The sequence below is a fragment of the Periplaneta americana genome, chromosome 8 (assembly GCF_040183065.1).
Source record: "Periplaneta americana isolate PAMFEO1 chromosome 8, P.americana_PAMFEO1_priV1, whole genome shotgun sequence".
In the NCBI taxonomy this organism is placed as follows: Eukaryota; Metazoa; Arthropoda; class Insecta; order Blattodea; family Blattidae; genus Periplaneta; species Periplaneta americana.
Window position 1 is genome coordinate 8765385 of NC_091124.1, and position 21016 is coordinate 8786400.

Consider the following 21016-nt stretch of genomic DNA (forward strand, 5'->3'; position numbering starts at 1 on the left):
CGCGGCCAGACGCGCTAACCGTTACTCCACAGGTGTGGACTACTATTATTATAAAAAATAAAATAAAAAAATTGTTCCATTAAAACGAGTCTTTTCATAATGTCGCTCAACGTGCTAGTAACATTTTGTAGCATAATAAGCACCTAACGCTTTCCCCTTCTTCGCAACAAAAGAATTCATTTTCCCATTCTTTGTGGAAATAATATTTTTGGACTTTTTTACTTCAGGAGCTTCCTTAGTAAGCGACATTTTTTTTAGTGAAATCCACCGCTGATCGCCAGTGCTTCAACCGGTCGGACAGGTACCCCAGCTAGGGGTGTGGAGGGAGGGAGATCACGTCCTTGCGTTCGACTCCGTTCGACATGTACTACTGATGCAGAGTAGAAGTTTAGAACTTCAGATATGGACTTCTGTCAAGAGTAACACGGGCTGTAGAGTCGAGGAATATATTTCACCAAAGTTCAGTAAACCTGGATTTTCTTTGAACGTGCAGCAGAGAGGAAATACAGTCGCCTGTATTATTGTGCACATTCAGTAAAAGTTGTATTTCTGCGTCATTCTTCCCTATACATTCACGCTAATTTATGTATTTATTAGTAGATAAACAATACACTTGTACAAAACTGTATATTAAATAGCCACACAGCACAAGACAAGCGAACCTTATTTTCCTTGTTCGATAACAAATAAGAGCATTTATTTACATTTAATGTTGTACCTTCATGAATAATAACTGTATAGCCGGTTTCAAAAAAATTTGGGGCGTTTAACCTGTTCAAGGTACTCCCCCTTATATATATCTAAGATAAACAGTCAGGTTGTAAAACTCGAGCAAGCATGCATTTTAACGCAGATAAGCAGTTTAAATAAAACTTTCCTTATAGTTATAACTACGGAAATCTAATACAGGGACATCATTTTATTTTTACTTCAATTTTTATTGTACCTGAGTTTTTGAATGTACTTCACTCCCACCCCTTCTACAAATTAAGTTCCAACTGTCCTCCAGACAGAATCAAGGCCGCATATAGTAAACAGCACTGAGTTAGTGAATATAGTACGTTCCAGAAATATGTTCACGTTTTCCAGTGACGAAAGACTTTTCAATATTGAACCATATTTTCGCACAGGTACTGTCCGTTTGCCTACGTCGCATCCCGATTTCCCCCACCTGCTTCTGCACGTACCTCTGTAAAATCTGGGCTGTCTTAGCTCTTTTTTTGAAAACATTAACATTAATTTCTGTTAGGAATTGGACATTTACGTAATATTATACAACTGTTTAAAATAACTTAAATAAAAGGGCCTCGTTAAGTAATTAACTGTCACGTGATTTTCCTCCTTTCCACGATCCTGCGGCATAACCACTTGGACGAACAGTAGGTAGCATGTTTGAGCAATTTTATCTGTGGGGGTCGGGCAGAAGTGAAGATTCAATTTACAGTACGTAAGGTACTCTTTTATAGAGTAGGTACAGAATTATTTCAACATGAGTTGCTAGTACGAAGGACGAAACTGGCAATTAGAATTAGATGCAATAGTCTATAGTGCGATAATATGCACAAAAGAACTGAAGCCTGTATCGAAATGAACGGCCACCATTTTCAAATATGTGTTTAAATATCCATATTATGATTATTTTTCAATTTAACTTCTTTCTCTATATTGTACGCTAATGTGCTGTAGACAGTATAATATACACTGCATAATGAATACGTCCGCATGGATAATTCAGTTCGTGAGTAAAAACACTTATTCTTAATGCAGTACTGCAATTTGATTAAACAAAAACCCAATGAAAATTATCGAGCTCAAAATTACGATATTTCCAAGTTTACGTAAATGGACTACTTTTCTTTCCTCCTATACCAAGTAAAGTGATTTGTTTGTGTAATTTCGAGGGAAAAATTGTTCCGGAGCCGGGTATCGAACCCGGGACCTTTGGTTTAACGTACCAACTTACTTTACAGGGAGTTATACCTGAAATCTTGATTTGCGTGATTTGTTTGTGTTTTATGCCAGTATCATCGAACTCCAGTCTTGGAAAGGGGTAACGAACGGTGTTTCCGGTTCTCTAAAGGTATAGCCAGGTTAATATTAAAAATGTTAGTAAAAATAAAATGATGTCCCTGTATATGTATAAGCTATCGGCAACGACAATAATTTTTCATTGTTTCTTGTATTTATAATTATGTACTGTTCATCAAGACAGCCATTTTCAACGCTCCATCGTATAACACACTTTTGAGGGTAGTTATTTGTAAATGCATATTATTTATACATACTGCAGCCCTACATAGATACAGTATATACGTATATATTTATATAATATGTACTGTTATAGTTATAATAATGTTTGATGTAAAGAAGTTTATTATGGTGTTGCAGAAGAGACCTGCTCTATACAATATTAAGGAGAAATAGCAGCAGAGAAGTGAAAGTCGGGATGAATCTAATTTTCCCCTTCCTGTTTTTTTTTTTTCGAGAAAAACTAATAACTTGAATGCACAGATGAGCTACACAAGCAAATTGCACAACATGCATTGTGGTACTTAAACTTAAAACGCAGCGTTACTAAGCAACATGTAGTAATGGATTACCAGGACCAACAAAAACGCAGAGTTAATAACGCAACGTCTAGTATATACATTTTTTCTTTACAAACGTCGACGAATTCTGAGAGCGGAACGGGCCGATGGCCTACCATGAAGAAGAAGAAGAAGAAGAAGAAGAAGAAGAAGAAGAAGAAGAAGAAGGCAAACGTCTGCAAACACTGCGTTTTTAACGTTCATGTAGTATAACGTTATTCTTGACAATCGCAGAGCGCAAGTAACATCAGACCTGCCAACCTTTGAGAGATGAAATGCGGGAGATTGAAATTTAATAGGCGATATCGTTTATAATAATAATAATAATAATAATAATAATAATAATAATAATACGAAAACATAACATTAAACACTAAAGTTACATGATCACCTATAAATCCCGGCGCAGGAGAGCGGAAGTTGTGAGCTAATTGCGGGTGACTCGAGCATTATACAAAGGACGTTGGTCTGCCTGTAATTTAACCACAAACTGATAACAAACCTACAGTAGCGACCTGCTTCTGATACTGCTCATCCTTTAGCCGCACAGGAATGAGAAGTCACGAGTCAGCTTCGTGAGATTCATTTTGTAACTAACTTCGACATTTGCAACGGGAAATATGCAACTAACTCGATTTTCGACCCAAAGAAAAAGTTTGTAAAATTTTAGTTTTTGCGGGACTTTTAAGGCATATAAACTTGAATAAAAATTACAAATACCATAGGATTCTTCTAATTTTTTTTTAATATATTAAATTTGTGTGTCTGCACATATATCTGTCAAAAGTTTTATGGTCACATGCAGAAAAACATAACTTTGTTAGTGTATGTCTTCCAACTGGGAAAATCTTGCGTTTCTCGAGCTAAAAACGCGATTTGTATAAACGTTAATAAAATCTATAAATTCCAACAGATTGTGCTAATTCTTTCAGAAAGTGTTTAATACGCGTGTTTACACCGTTATCTATCATTAGTTTCGATTTTCGACCCAAAGAAAAAGTTTGTAAAAATTTAGTTTTTGCGGGATTTTAAGGCATAATAAACATGAATAAAAATTACAAATACTATCGGATTCTTCTACTTTTTTACCAAAATACATGTCGTGACATCACAGCTGATACCTACAGTATATGATTTCATACCTCATACCAAAATTTACAACTGATCTCTAAACATTTACTATCTCATCGACATTTAATGCATTCTGATTTACCTCGTCCTGCAATATGCAACAGAAACGAGAATTACGGCTGCAGTGCGTTTTATGACGTCATTTTATTGCAGTTCTTTACAACATGTAATAATTAAAGCCTATATGGTGTTAAGTTACGTATTATATTTAATTCATTCTAAATTAGCGGTGTTGCAGCTATACTGAGTAATGTGCCGAAAAAAATTGCATTTTTATTCTCTTTTCTGTTGTGCTACATTCGACTCATCGCGATGCTTGGTAGCTGAAATACTGGTTTAATATAAGGTCAAACTAACTTCCGTAACAACTTCTTCGAAGTAATTTCTTTGTAACCTTCAGATATCTATGACTTTCTGTATTTAACTACTGAACATAGGGTTTTCACAGAATTTGAAAGAAAAATTGTTTCTCTATGTATATTTACTGAATATGTTAATTTAAAACAATAGCATAAAAGTAACAGCAACAATTACTTCAATTTACGAGCTACGATTTCACGGCCAAAGTTGTCACGTTTTTCAACATTCACGAAACCGTGAAAGTAATTTCATAATTTTTACCTTACAACGTGCGTCGGCACATCTAAAAACATAAGCGTTTACATCTTACAAATGAGATACTAAAGTAAGAAAATTCTAACTACGTATGTAATAAGAGATCTAATATGTAAAATCTCGTTTTTCATTTATTCTCTCCAATACAGAAAAGTGATCAATTTTATTGACAAAAATGAAGTCCACACGTCAAAGTCCTAGCTCGCAATTAGAATTCGTCACCACTGCTTTATATTTATTGCCATTAGAATCTCCTGTAGAGATGTAACAATAATGAAATTAGAACTGTTTATTATTATCATTATTATTATTATATAACTCTTATCATAATCATTGATTTTAATAGTTCACTATTAATACTGTAATTATTTCTGTAATTTATGGGGGTAATATAAATTAAACGGCGGCCGGGTAGCTCAGTTGGTAGAGCAGCTGGCTACGGACTGGAAGGTCCGGGGTTCGATCCCAGGTGGTGACAGGGTTTTTTCTCGTTGCCAAACTTTCAGAACGGCCCCGAGGTTCACTCAGCCTCCTATAAAATTGAGTACCGGGTCCTTCCCGGGGGTAAAAGGCGGTCAGAGCGTGGTGCCGACCACACCACCTCATTCTAGTGCCGAGGTCATGGAAAGCATGGGGCTCTACCTCCATGCCCCCCAAGTGCCTTCATGGCATGTTACGGGGATACCTTTACCTTTACCTTAATATAAATTAAACACAAACTACAATCTGTGTTCTTGTGATATTATTTTCAATGCATTTTTACCCTACATAAAACAATATTGTATTATTATTATTATTATTATTATTATTATTATTATTATTATTATTATGTACTGTATTATAGTCTATAAGTAAGTAGTGTTCAAATACTAATAGTGCTAATATTTTTCATTTCTTAAAAAAATGCTCCGTAGTTTAAAATAGTGTAAGAACTGTTTTATTAATCACTAATTACTTCAAACCTCGAGTGTGCACACTTAATAATAATAATAATAATAATAATAATAATAATAATAATAATAATATTATTATTATTATTATTATTATTATTTGTGCACACTCGAGATTTGAAGTAATTAGTGATTAATAAAACATTATTATTATTATTATTATTATTATTATTATTATTATTATTTTTACTACTTACTTACTTACTTACTTACTACTATAAAAACGTGTTGCCTAATAATAAAAACAATGTCTGTACAAAATTGTTCTCCGCAAATAATTTCGTTTTCAACAACAATTTTAACGGAATTCCGCATCTCGTATTTTTATTACTCTAGAACAAAGTTGTCAGACACAGCCCAAACGGAGCGGAGCGCTCCACTGTAACTCGTTGCGTGCTCCGGTGTTTCCACAGACATAAGCAAGTTCACGCTCCGACTGGACGTCTCTAGCACCACAACCGGTTTCGGAGCTTACAACTCTGACACTACTGCTCTAGAATTATATCAAATAAATTAGGAAATTCTACGACCTCCAGGCTCCCCCGTTTCTTTTTACGATATTTTGTGGTGTAATGTCATGTCAGTTTGTTGCCCTGTGTACTGTTGATTTATGGTTTCCTTGCCTACTACATAGGGCTACAATAGATTGGATTATAAAAGCGTGTTAGATATAACCTACTATCAATTTTCAAAATATAAATTAATGTCTACGTTGCTGTTTGCTATTGTCTCCATAGAAATAATCAAACAACTACACTCGTTTATTAGTGTTACTGAAATATTGCAGTCTTGTATGGAGTGACGCAGCTTTTAACCATTTCATGTAAAAACATGAACATTATATGCAGTATAATATAATAGCAGAGAAATGAATTATATGTCGCCATGCTGCCGCACCTTCAAATGTTACGTGAACGCATAAAAATTCGCGTATAGCTGAGTCACGCGGAGGCCCCTTTCGTCTGGTGGGTTCACAGCAGCTTCGTCCCAAGCAGCGCTCGCGATTATTTTTCTGACGCCTCCATACGCAAAATTGTAATATGTGCTGTCATTGACATCAGTAGAATTTAATTAATTCATTCATTTTGGTCCCAATCGAGAGCACTTATTACCAAGACTGGAATTTGTGTATCCGCGTATTACAAAACGGGAGTCCGCAATGCGACACAATATTACCACAGTCTAGTATATACAGTCACGAAGCTCAGTATGTATACTGTTTTCGCTGTGAGAAAAATCCTAATGCAAACATAAGCACGTTGCTGTCATACCCGCGATTGGCTCCTAGTCGAAACACTCACATGACGCAGGAAAATGTAGTTCGTATTTGGAAACCACAATCTTGTATTATTTGAAAATAAAAAATTGAATTCTAGTTGTTAAATACGATGAAACGTATAACTTCACTCATGTGTAAAACGCTATGTAAAAGAAAAGCTACTTATATATTTTGTTATGTACTATGAACGCGGATGAATACCAACGGTAATACCGAGGTAGTCTGTTCTTGTAACAAGCTGGCGTCACTTGAGTCGTAATTCTTCAGGTAAGCACTTGGTACTGAAGTATGGCTTCTGTATCCTCAACTGTCCATTGTGAAGACATTAGAATTAAAAATAATTTAATTGCAGTAATTATAAAGCAAATGTTTCCTAAGCAAACGAATGCACAGTAGTGAGGTTAGGCCTACTTGACGAGTAACGGGAAATGTTTAACATGAAACAGAATGTACAACAGTAGGCGGGAACACATACTGAGAATCTATGGCGGCAAACAGCGGCCAATGAAGCCTCACTTCAGTCACGTGCTATTGTTTACATTAGGATTTTTCTTACAGCGAAAAGATTATAGTAAATATGCATCCATAGATAGTTGCTAACCACTAGGATCGCTACTATCGCCTCATTACAGACAATGCGGAATAGTACCGGCACAGTCTATTGTTCCTAGCACCCTCACAACTCAAGCTTCGTGACTGTATAATTGAAGAGTCCACTGCAAGAATGATGGATGTCACTTTCTTGTCGAAAATGAATCAAGACTGTCAATGCATAGCTTAAGGGGACACTCAACTGTATTTTGGAACTTTTTTCCTATTTGACCAGTCTTTTTTCAAATTTGGAGAAGTTTAATATACACATGGAAAGTAACATGCAAAATCTCAGCTCATTAGATCCAATACTTTTCAAAATAAAAAATATTTCAATTTTTAATCAACCGTTAATTGAAATATCACTTTTAATTATCATTTCTTATTTTTTGGCTTTGTGCATTTGACTGTGCCTTCTCAATGAAGAGGGGAAGAATTCTGTGTATTAATTTAGTTCTGTCACGTAAATTAGTGTAAAAATTTAATTTTTTTACTTCTATGAAATTAAATTTTAAATTTTTTAATGATTAAAAAGTCATAAATAACTTCAAAAAGATAAAATTGTAAAACTGATACATAAAATGACACATTTTCTCCAATTTTTAAGTTGAGTGTCCCCTTAAGCCATATAGAATGTACATACAGAGTTATATGGCATTAAAACCAATAGTCATTGTCCAGTAAAGATAGGAAAATCACAGTTAAGCTTTGAGCGCTAAGCATTTCAAACTTTCAATTGCTTCTCCTGCAAAATGTATTCCAAATGACATCCATCATTCTTGCAGTGGACTCTTCAATATACTAGACTGTGGTATTACGTTACATACCTATCGGTTACAATTTTGTTATTTTATACAAAAATTAAGACAAGTTGCGTAGTAGAACTCTTTATCAACAGTAATCTCACTAGACGTTTTGATTTATCTAGAGAAAATCAAAACTCGAGTGGTATTTAATTGACTATTACACGATTAGAAGAAAGTATATAAAGATTAGAAGTAACGAAGTACTCCAATACAATAAAATATTAATTGACTTACGAAAATACAACTGTCTTCAAATGTATTATTGTACCATCTCAACATTACAAATATTACGCTAGATGCATGCTAGATGGCAGTAGTGTCTTTATACAGACACTGTATGATTACTATTCAATAAATCTTAATATTAAACAATCTCTGATACGTGACTATCCATAATATCATATAGCAGAAGTTCTTTTTATCCTCTCAGAGCAGAAGCTATAACATAACCTAACTAATATACACAAGTGTTAGAAAAGTTTTAATTAACGACGATGACATAAAAAATAAACATGAATAATTTTAAAAGGAATAATTATTGAATGTACAATTTTCAAATTTGAATGTGTTTGGTGGTTCAATTGATGTTATATTGGACGTGTGCGTAATAGAAGTGGAACTCGTTGATTTAGGCCTACATGGTGTATTCAACTTATTCAGAATTTCCGAATGAATAATTTTAAAAGGAATAATTATTGAATGTACAATTTTCAAATTTGAATGTGGTTGGTGGTTCAATTGATGTTATATTGGACGTGTGCATAATAGAAGTGGAACTCGTTGATTTAGGCCTACATGTTGTATTCAACTTATTCAGGATATCCGAATGGTGCTCTTCATTTATTTGTAAATCGGATTTTAGAAGATAATAGGTATGATCAGTGATTTTTATTAATTCTTGTTCTTGAATGCCAATGCGAGTCATATTTGAAACTCCTGTGCATCGACTGGAGTGGTTTGTAATTTTATATATATTTTTGACGTCCAGACCAGCGCAGTTTCAAATGTTGGCAAACAAAGAAACAAATGCTAGGGACGCGATAAAATTGTGCGATAAGCAGCCATGATTGGTTGAAATACGTCCTTTCGTACCGTTTTATTGGTCAAAAGTAGTATGACGTAGTAAGAGTGTAATAGTCAGACTAAAACATTCAAATTAGCAATCAGCCCGTTTTATCGAAGTTACATCAGATTTCGCCCAAATTAGTAACAGATATTTTCAAATGTCTCCTTAAAATAATACGCGTTTCAACACCAATCAACGAAAAGCTGCTGGCCTATCAGTTTGATAATAATTTATTTCTTGTATTAAGATATTTAATAAAGCCATGCTTCTTTCAAGCAGATTATATGACATGATTGTCAGTCATTCATACTCAGGATCGTCTCAATATCAAACACACACGTTGACAACACGTGCTATATTTTTGGTAGGAATACAATTCGAATTATGAAGATTAAAATTGTAGCAAATACCAGAAAATAATATATAAAAAGAAGTAGGCCTAATGTAATTTCAAATCAGACGATAAGAGATGGATAATTTAACTGAATAGTATAGGTACACAATTCAAAATTAAAATCTAATGAAAAGTGCACGAAATACAAAGAATTTACACAAGTAGGCCCTATATAAAAAAAATGACCTGCCCTATTACATGAACCTTGAAATGTCGATATGAAATGTTGTAAAACAGCAATGTCTCATTACCACACTTAGAATACCGGTATAGTTTTTGTTTTATTTGACCCAGAACTCTCAACACAACTTGTTTTGACACACGATTTTGTGACGAATTTGGTCAATCTCAGCATGAAGACTAACTTCAATTAAACAATACGAAATTCTTATAATAGGTTAGAAAAAAACACTACTTTCAGTTAAATATAGTCAAAATGGCCAAGCCCGTAATACTTCAATATGGAAGGTAGTAAACTCAGTTAACAAACCGAAATCCCATCTTCTTGGCCTGACCTTGAATTTAACGAGAATCGGACATTACGAACATTAATGAAATGAAAATAAGCTCTCTGCCAAACTGTTGTTCAACATTTTACATTCAAACATCACCAGCTCGAACGAATCCATCCATTCATCCAACGGCTTTTTATTCAAATTGTTTTGGTTATTGTTGCTGAAATCGGCAGATTGAGTTAATTATTTGAGATATGAAACGTCTTGTACTATTGAACGCCACGTACAATCTTAGAAAAAAAATTCTATCGCACAGATACTTCTCAAGTACCAGAAAGGAGACAGTGCGCATGATCAGACATATAACAAAAGAAAACTAATTTTATTGCCTCAACTAGTCCTTCTCTTGTGAACCAGGTCGCTCGTCCTCTGATCATGTGCACTGCCTCCTTTCTGGGACTGTGTGACATAATTTTCTTCTAAGACGGTACTTTATCATGCATTAGCCTAATAGTGGCGAGGCCTCGAAATGGACGTTTTCGTGAACAGTGAAGTTGATGTCGACAACGAATTAAATGATTAGGTATAGCTTACAACACTAACATTTATGATAATATTCAACATTTTTTTCTCCATTGCTTAGCCTATCTTGTACAATAATGCAAATTTGGTATGTGTAAAACACTGTCTTTCTGCTATATGAAAAAAATATTTTTACGATTTAAAAAAGCATTATATATATATATATATATATATATATATATATATTATTTCAAAATTCAAAATGATGGCAGTTTATGTGCAGTGATGAAGCGTTTCCCTCGTAACTCATAAACTTGTTAACTTTTTCATGTTCTCTTTTATTTTATTGCTGAAACTCATGTTTATAATATCATGCTCTTTCAACTACATTACTTAGTAAATAATTTACTTTCTTTTTATTTTGTGTTACAAGAAAATACTGATATTTGGCCATTTTTTTAATGAATTTATTTTTTATCAGACAATCTATCAAAGGTAGAGAAGTGATCTTGCATCATACTGTAGTTATGACATGCATAAATACATACAAAAAAATTTCATCACAGAATGTTCGATAGTTTTTTAGTTATGTGGGAAACGCTTCATCACTGCACAGTGAACTGAATTTCGAAAAAAAAAATGTAAATAATTTTTTTTAATCGTAAAAATATTTTTTTCATATAGCAGAAGGACCGTGTTTTACACATAGGCCTACTAATTTTCATTATTCTACAAGATACAGCAATGGAGGACAAAATGTTGAATATTTCCAAAATTTTACTGTTGCAAGCTGTACCTAACCCCTTAAGTGATTACCAATTAGATGATGCCGAGTACTATCATGACATAATTTATACATACACCAATATTAATATTTATATTATAAAAAACAGTGTCTCCGAAAATTTTCACTCCTTTTACACAGACGGAAACCACGAACGGTAGTCCTCATTCAGTCGGGAAACAAAAATATATATACATATATATATAATAAAATGCACACATCTTTAATCATATACTTCGACGCGTATAATAATAATTAATAAAATAAACTAGCAGCATTAAGAAAAATATTAATAAAATAAACTAACAGCATTTCTCACAAAATAAATGCATAGAAACATGCACAGCTACCTCATAAATACTTGCAGTAAAAATTTCATCCAAATTGATTAATATTTGGCATACGAACGTTGGTGTTGAATCAACAAAAATGAACACAGAAAAATAGATTTGAAAATAAAATGAATATTTATGTAAATTAATATTCTCCTCCGCTACATTCATTTAGTAACTTCAGGGAGCCAACAAAAAGTTACTAGATTTGTAATCAGAAATTTTAAAAAAGAATTCTTCGATGAAAAACAATTTTGACAGCTCTTTAAATTCCACGCCCCCTTCCAACCTTAATTTAAAAAGTGTAAACATACGAGTATTTGTAATCAGAATTGAGCTGAATCCATTTGGGGTATGAATATATAAATTCTGAATAAGTGAAATAGCTAAAAAAAATTGGAAAAATTTTCATGATTTTCAGCGGAGTCTTCCCTTAAGTTCAACAGTCATCTTCGTCGGAAAAATCTGTAACGTTACGAGCATTCGAAAGTCCCATGGATTTAGCACTGAATTAAAAACGGACCCAATGAAGATGAGAAGCCAATCTATACTAATGAAAAACAGCAGAATGGCAATCATGCGAAACAGCACATTCCTCGAAAACTGCACTGAGATTTACCGAAGTTAAATACCATTCTGAAGCACACAATTTTTGTACGTGTTGGTCTTAATTACCTGCTCATAAATCAGCAAAGATTATGCAAGTCTTACAAGACTTTAAACACCGCTCATCACAAGACACGTTTCCACAAATCCTGTTTGCGTTAAGATGCAGTCACCAAGGGAAGTCCAAAAAGGATTTCCTTTATTACATAATATCTGCTGATATTAAGATATTCTCTTATCATTTATCTGCTACTAAAATGAAGTAAATAAAGTCGCACTTCAATATTTGTGTCTCCGTTGTCCTTATCACGTGTTTACCTTCTTTTATCGCTATTTGTTATTGCGATTAATTGGATATTGATAAAGCTGATATCGCAGATAAAAAAACTTTCGTATTAACGAAAAAGTAAATGCTTTTAAAAACACGCATAACATAGGCCTATGTAAAGCATATTTCTAAATAAACGGGAGTAAACAAAATTTAAATTTCTTAAATTGACAAGGAAATTATTAATGAACTCATGTTCAAACCTCTCTCAAACGACAGTCAACACACATCGTTTGATATTTTATTGTTTCCAAAATGTGAGTCGCGACCTCCTGCCTAATGGAGTCGTGTAAAGAACTAATTGCCGCATATGGGGTTCTCATAATCTCTACAGAGTGAATGAACAGTTAAGGGACTCGCTAAAAGTCAATGTCTGGTTGGGAATTCACAAAAATGGACCAATTGGCCCATTCTTTTTATGGAGACTGCAGTGACGGGAGTCGCGTACCTTGATATGCTGGAGAACTTTGCTATTCCGCAATTAACATTTCAGTAGGGTGGTGCTCCACCATATTTCCATCGAAAAGTTATAATGTTTTTGGATGTAACCTTCCCAAGAAATGGGATTGGTAGGGGTGGGCTAACTTCCTGGCCGCCTAGGTCCCCGGATATAACTCCTTTGGATTTTTTGCGAGGGGATTTATTAAAAAGTTTGTGTACAGCAGGAAAGTTCGTAATTTGATTGATCTGAGACAGCGTATCATTCAAGCAGTTGAGCTTATAACACCTGATATGTTGGTGAACACGTGGTGAGAGGTTGAGTATCGTTTTGGTACTTGTTGAGCTATAAATGGTGCTCATGTTGAAGTGTACTACAGTTACTCTATACAATGCAGGAGAAATTTATTTAATAAACCTTATCCAAGTTACGATATAAGCTGTTATTTCAGTATACTTTTAGTGTGGATACAGTGTACTGTAGCGATTACAGTTATGGGATAGAACTGTAAATTTGAGACTACCAGTAGTTGCTTCTCGTACCTGCGCGTTTACAAGGTCAAAATGTAATCATTAAAGAGTTTCAAAATAAGTATTCGTTTTAATATCTGTTTACATTTTTCGAACTCAGAAACAAGAGTTGTGACAAAACAATTAAATTTCAAGCTCTGAACAAGTTCGATTAAAATTCTTTACTTCCTGAACAGGGCAAGCCCTATTATTCCTGAAACCCTGACATGTAATCAGGGCTGAAACACAGTGTATGTCGATAGGGCTACTCTTGGTGTAGGTTTACAAAATTCGCTGCTTTCTTCAGCTTAAGTTCTAGATCCGGTTCTACTGTTCTAGCTTCATGTTAAAAAAAATGAAAACTTTTATGCAGTTTTAATTACACTGAAATTAATCCTTGTACTGCAAAGGCCATTCCTCTCTGTACTATTACTTAAAAAAAATCAAGGATTTTACTTTCACCGGTACTTCTCTCCTGGAGGAAGCCATGCTTTATCGTCCTTTAAAATTTATCTTCCTTGGCCAGATCTGAACCATGAACCTCGGATCCAAATGACTGTATGGTAATGATATTACTGAAGATGACTTAAAATTATTTTGCATAACGTTTGTTAGTTGTTAAATACAACAACCGGTGCTGAACGACAGTTACCGCGTTACTAGGTACTTCCCATGCAGAGGTCTAATTTTATTAAAACTGTCAAATAATGAAATTATATGTTTGCAGTATTGTTGATTGTTGAGATTCGAAAATAGTATTTTCAAATCTCAACGCTTGTTCCGTGATAATAACGAAGTAAGAAAGGAATAAGGACTTGCTGCCAAGTGAACTGAAATATTCCCGGCTGAGTTGTTGTTTGTCTACAGTATATTAAAATAAGTATGCTTCTTTCTGTAAATTCCAGTAGGCTATTTATGAAGGCCGAGCTCAGATAAATATTTATTATTAAAGGCATATAACGTACTTTTGTTGCTATGTCCAAATGAGCAACACTATGAATTTATATTATGATTATTACATACATATTTTAAGGAAGAAAGCAATGTACTACTCCCGTCTGTTCATTAATAACATTACAGATTTTATTATGTTTGTTTCAAGCATTTTATTTTCCAAAACTCTTATTAAAATGCTGGTCTGCAGATAGTCATGGACAAAACAATCTCCTCACTTCAGTAGCTGTTTCACAACGTATACACTTCATCGAGTTCCAAATTCGCATTGTCATCTCAATATCATCTGTTTTTTTTTTTATTCAACAGTCCAAAGACTGAGTGGGGACCTCAAAGTGACACCAATAAGGCATCACTCATGAGGCAACTAATGGAATATTTCCCAAAACATGTCGCTATGCATCAAACATCAATTTCAAGCACTTTGTTTTCAACTAAAAGACTGTGCTTTACTAGATTTCATTCGTGATACAATCCTGATAAGATTCATTAAAAAAATTGTCCTAGTATTGTTCATAAATCAGAATATAATTCTAGTTTCAGTGAAACTAGCGCTGAGATAGTTCCGATTCGGAAGTGAAAATCGTTGAATTTATAAGGATTTTTGTTTTTGGAGATGTAGTTGATCGTATATGCAAGGCATAACAAAAGCCTAAACTAACCTGCCACAGATTCATATTCATATGCAAGTGCATAGAGTACTAAGGGAACTACCTCAGCGCTAGTTTAGCCTAATAATTTTTGCGAAGTATTTACATTTCTCATTTAGCAAAAGTACGAATGGTGCTACCTTTACAGTGAGGTGTTAAATCACAAGAAAATAGGCTACAGCACATTTAAAAAGTGCAACTTAAAGTGATCAAACATTATTAATTAAATCAATTAATACAAAATCTACACGAAGTTGAACAGCAATTAATCACATTTATTTAAAAACTGGTGGTGCTACAAAGTCATGACAACATAGGAAAACATTCGTATGCTCCATTAATAACAAAACGTTACCATAGCAACGTCAGTCTCGAGAAAATAAGAGTGTAAACAGTCAACAAATAAAAATTTTCTGTTCACAACAATTAGGCTATATCAGGTTATTTAACTCAGTAAAGAATGAAAGATCATGAAATGTGTGTAGCTACATTCATATTGTAGAATATATTGTTAGGCTTGACTGATTTTTGTATTTCTAATGACAATGAGTAATAACTTTCAAGTTGAAGAAAAATAAGCATCTTAAGAATGCAGCAGGCCTAAAGGCATGACTTGCAAATAACGGGAATTTTATATAATACGCAGAACAGCAAAATATGTTAGAAGACACTGAATTAAATCTACTTACCTGCTTCTTTTTGAAATTCAAGAGCTGATCGGATGCGGGATCTCTTGAAGACATTTTTGAAGAAGTTTAACACACGCCCACCAGATTCCAACAAAATACACGCGTACTACTCCGCAGTTCGAAACGTTCTAACTTGATTCGCAAGCGCAAGGCAACTGTTCCTTGGCAGCTCTAATATTGAACCTTCCGTACTCCAGTAGCCGAAGACGCAGTATAAAATCCACCGACTGCTACGTTCGTGTTTTATCATGCGATGGCGTTCGAACTTCGAATACAAATAAACGTATCACGACTCCATGCAAAGATAAGGATGTGTCTCCATCTATTGAGCATGATGTGTAATACTACCCATATCGACATAGACATAGTAGCCGGAAGTATTCAAATCTGAAGAATTCATTTCTCTTTCCTTCCCTCACATTATAATTATAAGCAAATTAAATAATGCAATTCTATTCCTTGCACATATTATGATGCTAAAATCATCTAGACATAGAATTATAGCGTGGTTCAAGAAATTAACTTAAAAATTGTCGCATATCTTTTTCAGTTTAGTTTCTTTTTAACAATTTAACTTTCCAAAATCATAAATTTTAAAGTTCAGATATAAAAAGAGAAATAAAATTACTTCAGTTTTCATTACTTTTCATTAACATCAGCAACTGACTTGCTTTAGGGGGAATTGTGTGGGTGCAATACAGACTAAAAAGACCAGGACTACAGTAACATCTTCTGAATTAAATTGCATTTATTAAAGTTACACAGTACAAACATTCAAATATAACGTAACAGCCATACATCACACTGTCTTGATCAATAAATTATTTTAAAAGATGGGTTATCTTGTTTATTTGCAATTTACCATGAAGGAAGAATAATCCAATACAAGGATAAACTACTCTTGAAATGAACACTGATCTACTGTTAAATGCTGGATTCCTCTTCCTTCTACATGTAATACAGACATTGTAAATATCTGTGTAATGTTTGACTTAATTTTCAAAACTGTAATATCTACACAATGAGTCTTGAATTAGATGTAACTGAAGGTACAATGCTAATATGTTCAAATTCATATTGTAAAACATAAATACGAGACCTGATAAAATTTTAGACTGTGGGGGAAAGTGGGAGACTACATACCATGCTAAAATGTGATTAACATCCTATTCTGAGTAACTATTTTAGAGACGTACATCCATTGGAAGGAAACCAATCTGTAATATGGCGAGAAATTAAGGATGTGTAAATTCATACACAAATCTTCACTGTTACAACGCAACTGTGGTTATAAGAGATGGATTCCCTAGCTATTGTTTTGTCGGACTGTCTTAACAAGGCAGAGCTCGTGCTGGGTCTCTGAGATCCAGAGCAAATAATTTACATGTTCTATGTTACTATGCAAAAACATAGTTACTGTCATTTACAAACAAAACAAAAAAAAAAAAAAAAAAAATTTACTTAACCTTAAGATAATTTTTTTTTAATGTCTAGATTGGGTCTGACAGATCCAGAGTGAGCATTTATGCTAGGAAAATATATGAGTTCTGTCAGCTTAAGTATGTGTCTGTATCTCTCCAACTTCGGCACAACAAATTACAATATTTATAGTCCCGTCGCTCTAATTTCCGGCAGCCAATCGCGTTGCAGGTCGGCTACATTTAAACGTGTACGTCTTGTGGTTCGCTGATTCATTTCTTAAGGCTCAATAAATACTTAATATAATCGCCCGCCATTTTAGCTCTTTTTTTGGCGTTCGCAGAAAACACACGAAGACGTTATTTGCCGCTCAATTATTTGCTGAATTACATTGCGTTTGATTTATTATCATAGGAGCTACGACATGATAATGTTTAACGGTGCGTCAAATAGATTCCTCGTATGGTAGCTCGGCAATGTGAGAACAAAAATGGCGAACGATACTACCTACCTAGACTTCATAGAGCCTTTACTTTCTAAGACGTAAGCAAAGGGGCGGAGTCACACCGGAAATAACAGCGTCGGGACTATAGGTCCCATAATTATTAAATATTTTAAGAAAAGCAAGATATGAAATGAGAATCTGCTTAAAAGAAATTCAGCAATTAGATTTATTGTTTAATACATGCATATCGAAACCTACCATTTCATTTATGTACCGGTATGTAATAATAAGGCATAAATCTGTTTTTAGCTTTACAAAGCAGCAATTTAAGCTGTTGACAACTATGATCAGTGCTATTCTGCAGGGTCACCGGGGGGAGGCGGGGGACAGACCACTCGAGTGGAGGGGCCCAGCCCAATTTTGAGATATTTTTAGGGAGAGGAAGACACATAATATTCACAATTTTTTTTATAAAAGAAAGAAGAATTCTATTAAGTCACATATTATTGAAATAATTAGGTTTTAAATAAGTTTTAAGAAGACTTTTTTTTTATTTGTACGGAGTTGGGACCCAAAGCCTTGTACTGCAGGCTGAGACTTACTGTGCTTACCACTCGTTGCTTACGAGATTATACAAGCTGGCGCATAGCGCTTGAAATACGGGTCTGGAGTGGTTCCCTCGTAATGCCAACTCTGCCGCTTGGAGCACTGTTCTATACTAAATATTCATAGCAGAATACTTAAATGATATTGACATTTGGGACATTTAAAGGACTCATCATTGCTTATTAAATGCTTCGTACAATATTTTATGGACAATAGACGTAATTTCCAAACTTCTACATCTCAATTATATTACAATAAAAGGCTGTCACTCTTGATATTAAAAGATATTACATATTATAAACTAAGGTACTATCTTTCTGTTGTTCAATTCATACACCGTACCTTTTCGGAAATAATGAAAGAAACTTAATATATTTTACATGAACACTGTAGTCTACCCTTTTCACGTATTCATTTATTATTATTATTATTATTATTATTATTATTATTATTATTATTATTATTATTATTCCAATGAATTAATGTACTATATTATCTTCCACTTCCCTGACTTCATAATTTAATCATTTGTAAGTGGGCCTAACTTATCCCTTTCTTTTTTAAAAATATATTGACGTTGAAGTGTTATGATTTTTACTAAAGCAAACAGCAGTCACAATACATGATTAGTACAAATGTGCGATTTTTCTTGCACACCTTGCAGTGGTGAAATAAACATCTAATAGGCCTGCTAATTAACCTGTTACTTACAAATGGCTTTTAAGGAACCCGCAGGTTCATTGCCGCCCTCACATAAGCCCGCCACCATCGGTCCCTATCCTGTGCAAGATTAATCCAGTAGTGGGTAGTAATAGCAAATGCTATCATATTTTAGTGTATGTAAGCAGTTTTTAAATTAGGAGTTAAAATTAAATTAATTAGGAAGTTAGACTGCAATATATGCGATTAGAAATGGTTTTCGAATTTGACCATTTCCCAAAACATAAACAAATATCTCAGGAATCTCAGGGACAATATTTTTTAGAATTTGCCGATCATAGGCACATGCGCATCTGCTCTCCCCGATCCCCATTTCATTTTTAGTAATGTCTGAATCTCGCTCCCCTGAGCTGTTTTCTGTCGTCACTCATGACATGTCAATTTAATAAAAACATAAAGTAAAATTTTCGGTACACCATGCAGTAATAACTGTACTTTATCACAACAAATAATTGTAGTAATTATTATTTATTACTCGTAATGTCGTAATAATATTTGATTTGGCTTGGAGGATGAGGGGAGTACGTTAACACTAAACTCTGCATGCTCAACATTAAAATCGCATTGCTGCATATGTTGTATCCTAAATAATGCAAATCGTATATGTGTCAATATTCAACAATAATAATTAACCATTGTCGTGGAATATTTCGTCACTATAAATGATGATGGTAAATCATACTCTTTTCCTCGAATAACGCTACTGATTGCCTTAAGGCAAGACAGGCTAAGAACTATATTAATTTGATTTTGATGATGATGATGATGATAATAATAATACTAATGATAATAATAATAATAATAATAATAATAATAATAATAATAATAATAATAATAATAATAATAATAATGTCTGAAAGTAGCAGAAACCAGTAGTTCACTTTCAGCAATTATAACAAATTAGAGGGAACAAAATCTGAAGGAAAAACACGGAACTGAAAACAATCAACTTGCCAAAGTGTGTTGTTGTTGTTTTCTAATGCCAGGCGTTTGACAATAAAGTCATTTGACCTCTTGCACTCCAATATTTTTCAAAGATATTATCATGGCCAGCCACCGAAGCACAGATACTTGCCAAAGTAAATGAACCATATGAACAATGTAGTTTGGAAGTAAAATTTTAATTCAACAAATTCAGACTTTCGGGAAACAAAATTGTAAATTCCATTGAATGACGCTTAAAATCTGCATACTGATATTTAACAAGTCATCAATAAATCTCAAATAAGACTGTAATATGCTTGGCATATTTATAATTTTCGTACTCGATCAATAATGCACAATTAATCAAACTATTTTCACGATACACAATGCTTAGTAATGGAACTATTCATCATTTCTTAGCACAGCGAGGTGAACCTAGCGGCAGAAATTGTCATGACTCTCAGAGACCTACTCTCGATCGTGCTATGCGCCAGCTTGTATAATCTCGTAAGCAACGTTACCACTCCTATTCTGTGACTGAATGGTTAGTCAAGGTACAAGTACAGCATGCCACACTATGAACTTAATGGTATGGATGATTATTATAATATGTGAATTAATGATGGTGAAATGAGTCCCCAGAAAAAAACCCCAACCAGGATTTGAACCCGGGCCCACTTGTTTCACGGTCAGACAGGCTAACAGTTATTCCACAGTGGTGGACTATGAAGAAGAGTTACTTAATTCTTTGTGAGAAAATTGTAATAAAATTTCCTTAGCTTGTTATCTTAACTGCTCGAGTATGAAGTCCTGAAAAGGAGGAGACTTCAGATATTTGAAGCCTCTCCATTGGGCAGTACGGAAGATCCTTACATAGGGGTGAAAGTCCTGGAGCTTGTTAAAAGACCAGAACTGGAACCCCTGTGAAAGGTTATGGAGTAGCACAATAAGCCTTGAGGATGACATGCTACAGTTGATAAACTCTTAAATAATCCTCATTCATTACTACTACAGGGACATCATTTTATTTTTACTAACATTTTTAATATTAACCTGGCTATACCTTTGTATCAACGCCGTTTGCTACCCCCTTCCACGACTGGAGTTCGATGATACTGGCGTAATATACAAACAAATCACTTTACTAGGTATAGGAGAGAAGGAAATTAGTTCATCCATTTACGTAAACTAGAAAATATCGCGCTTTTGAGTTT

The 21016-nt window shown here is 34.0% G+C and overlaps 1 protein-coding gene across 1 annotated transcript in view; it reads right to left on the minus strand.

The window, feature by feature from the left end:
• LOC138704459 (catalase-like) overlaps positions 1-15928 on the minus strand; it is an 83692-nt gene extending 67764 nt beyond the window's left edge. The window contains exon 1 of the mRNA XM_069832359.1: positions 15689-15928. Within this exon, the coding sequence (XP_069688460.1) occupies positions 15689-15742 (54 nt within the window). The 5' untranslated portion in view covers positions 15743-15928. The remainder of the gene's footprint in view (positions 1-15688) is intronic.
• Positions 15929-21016: the final 5088 nt, after the last annotated feature.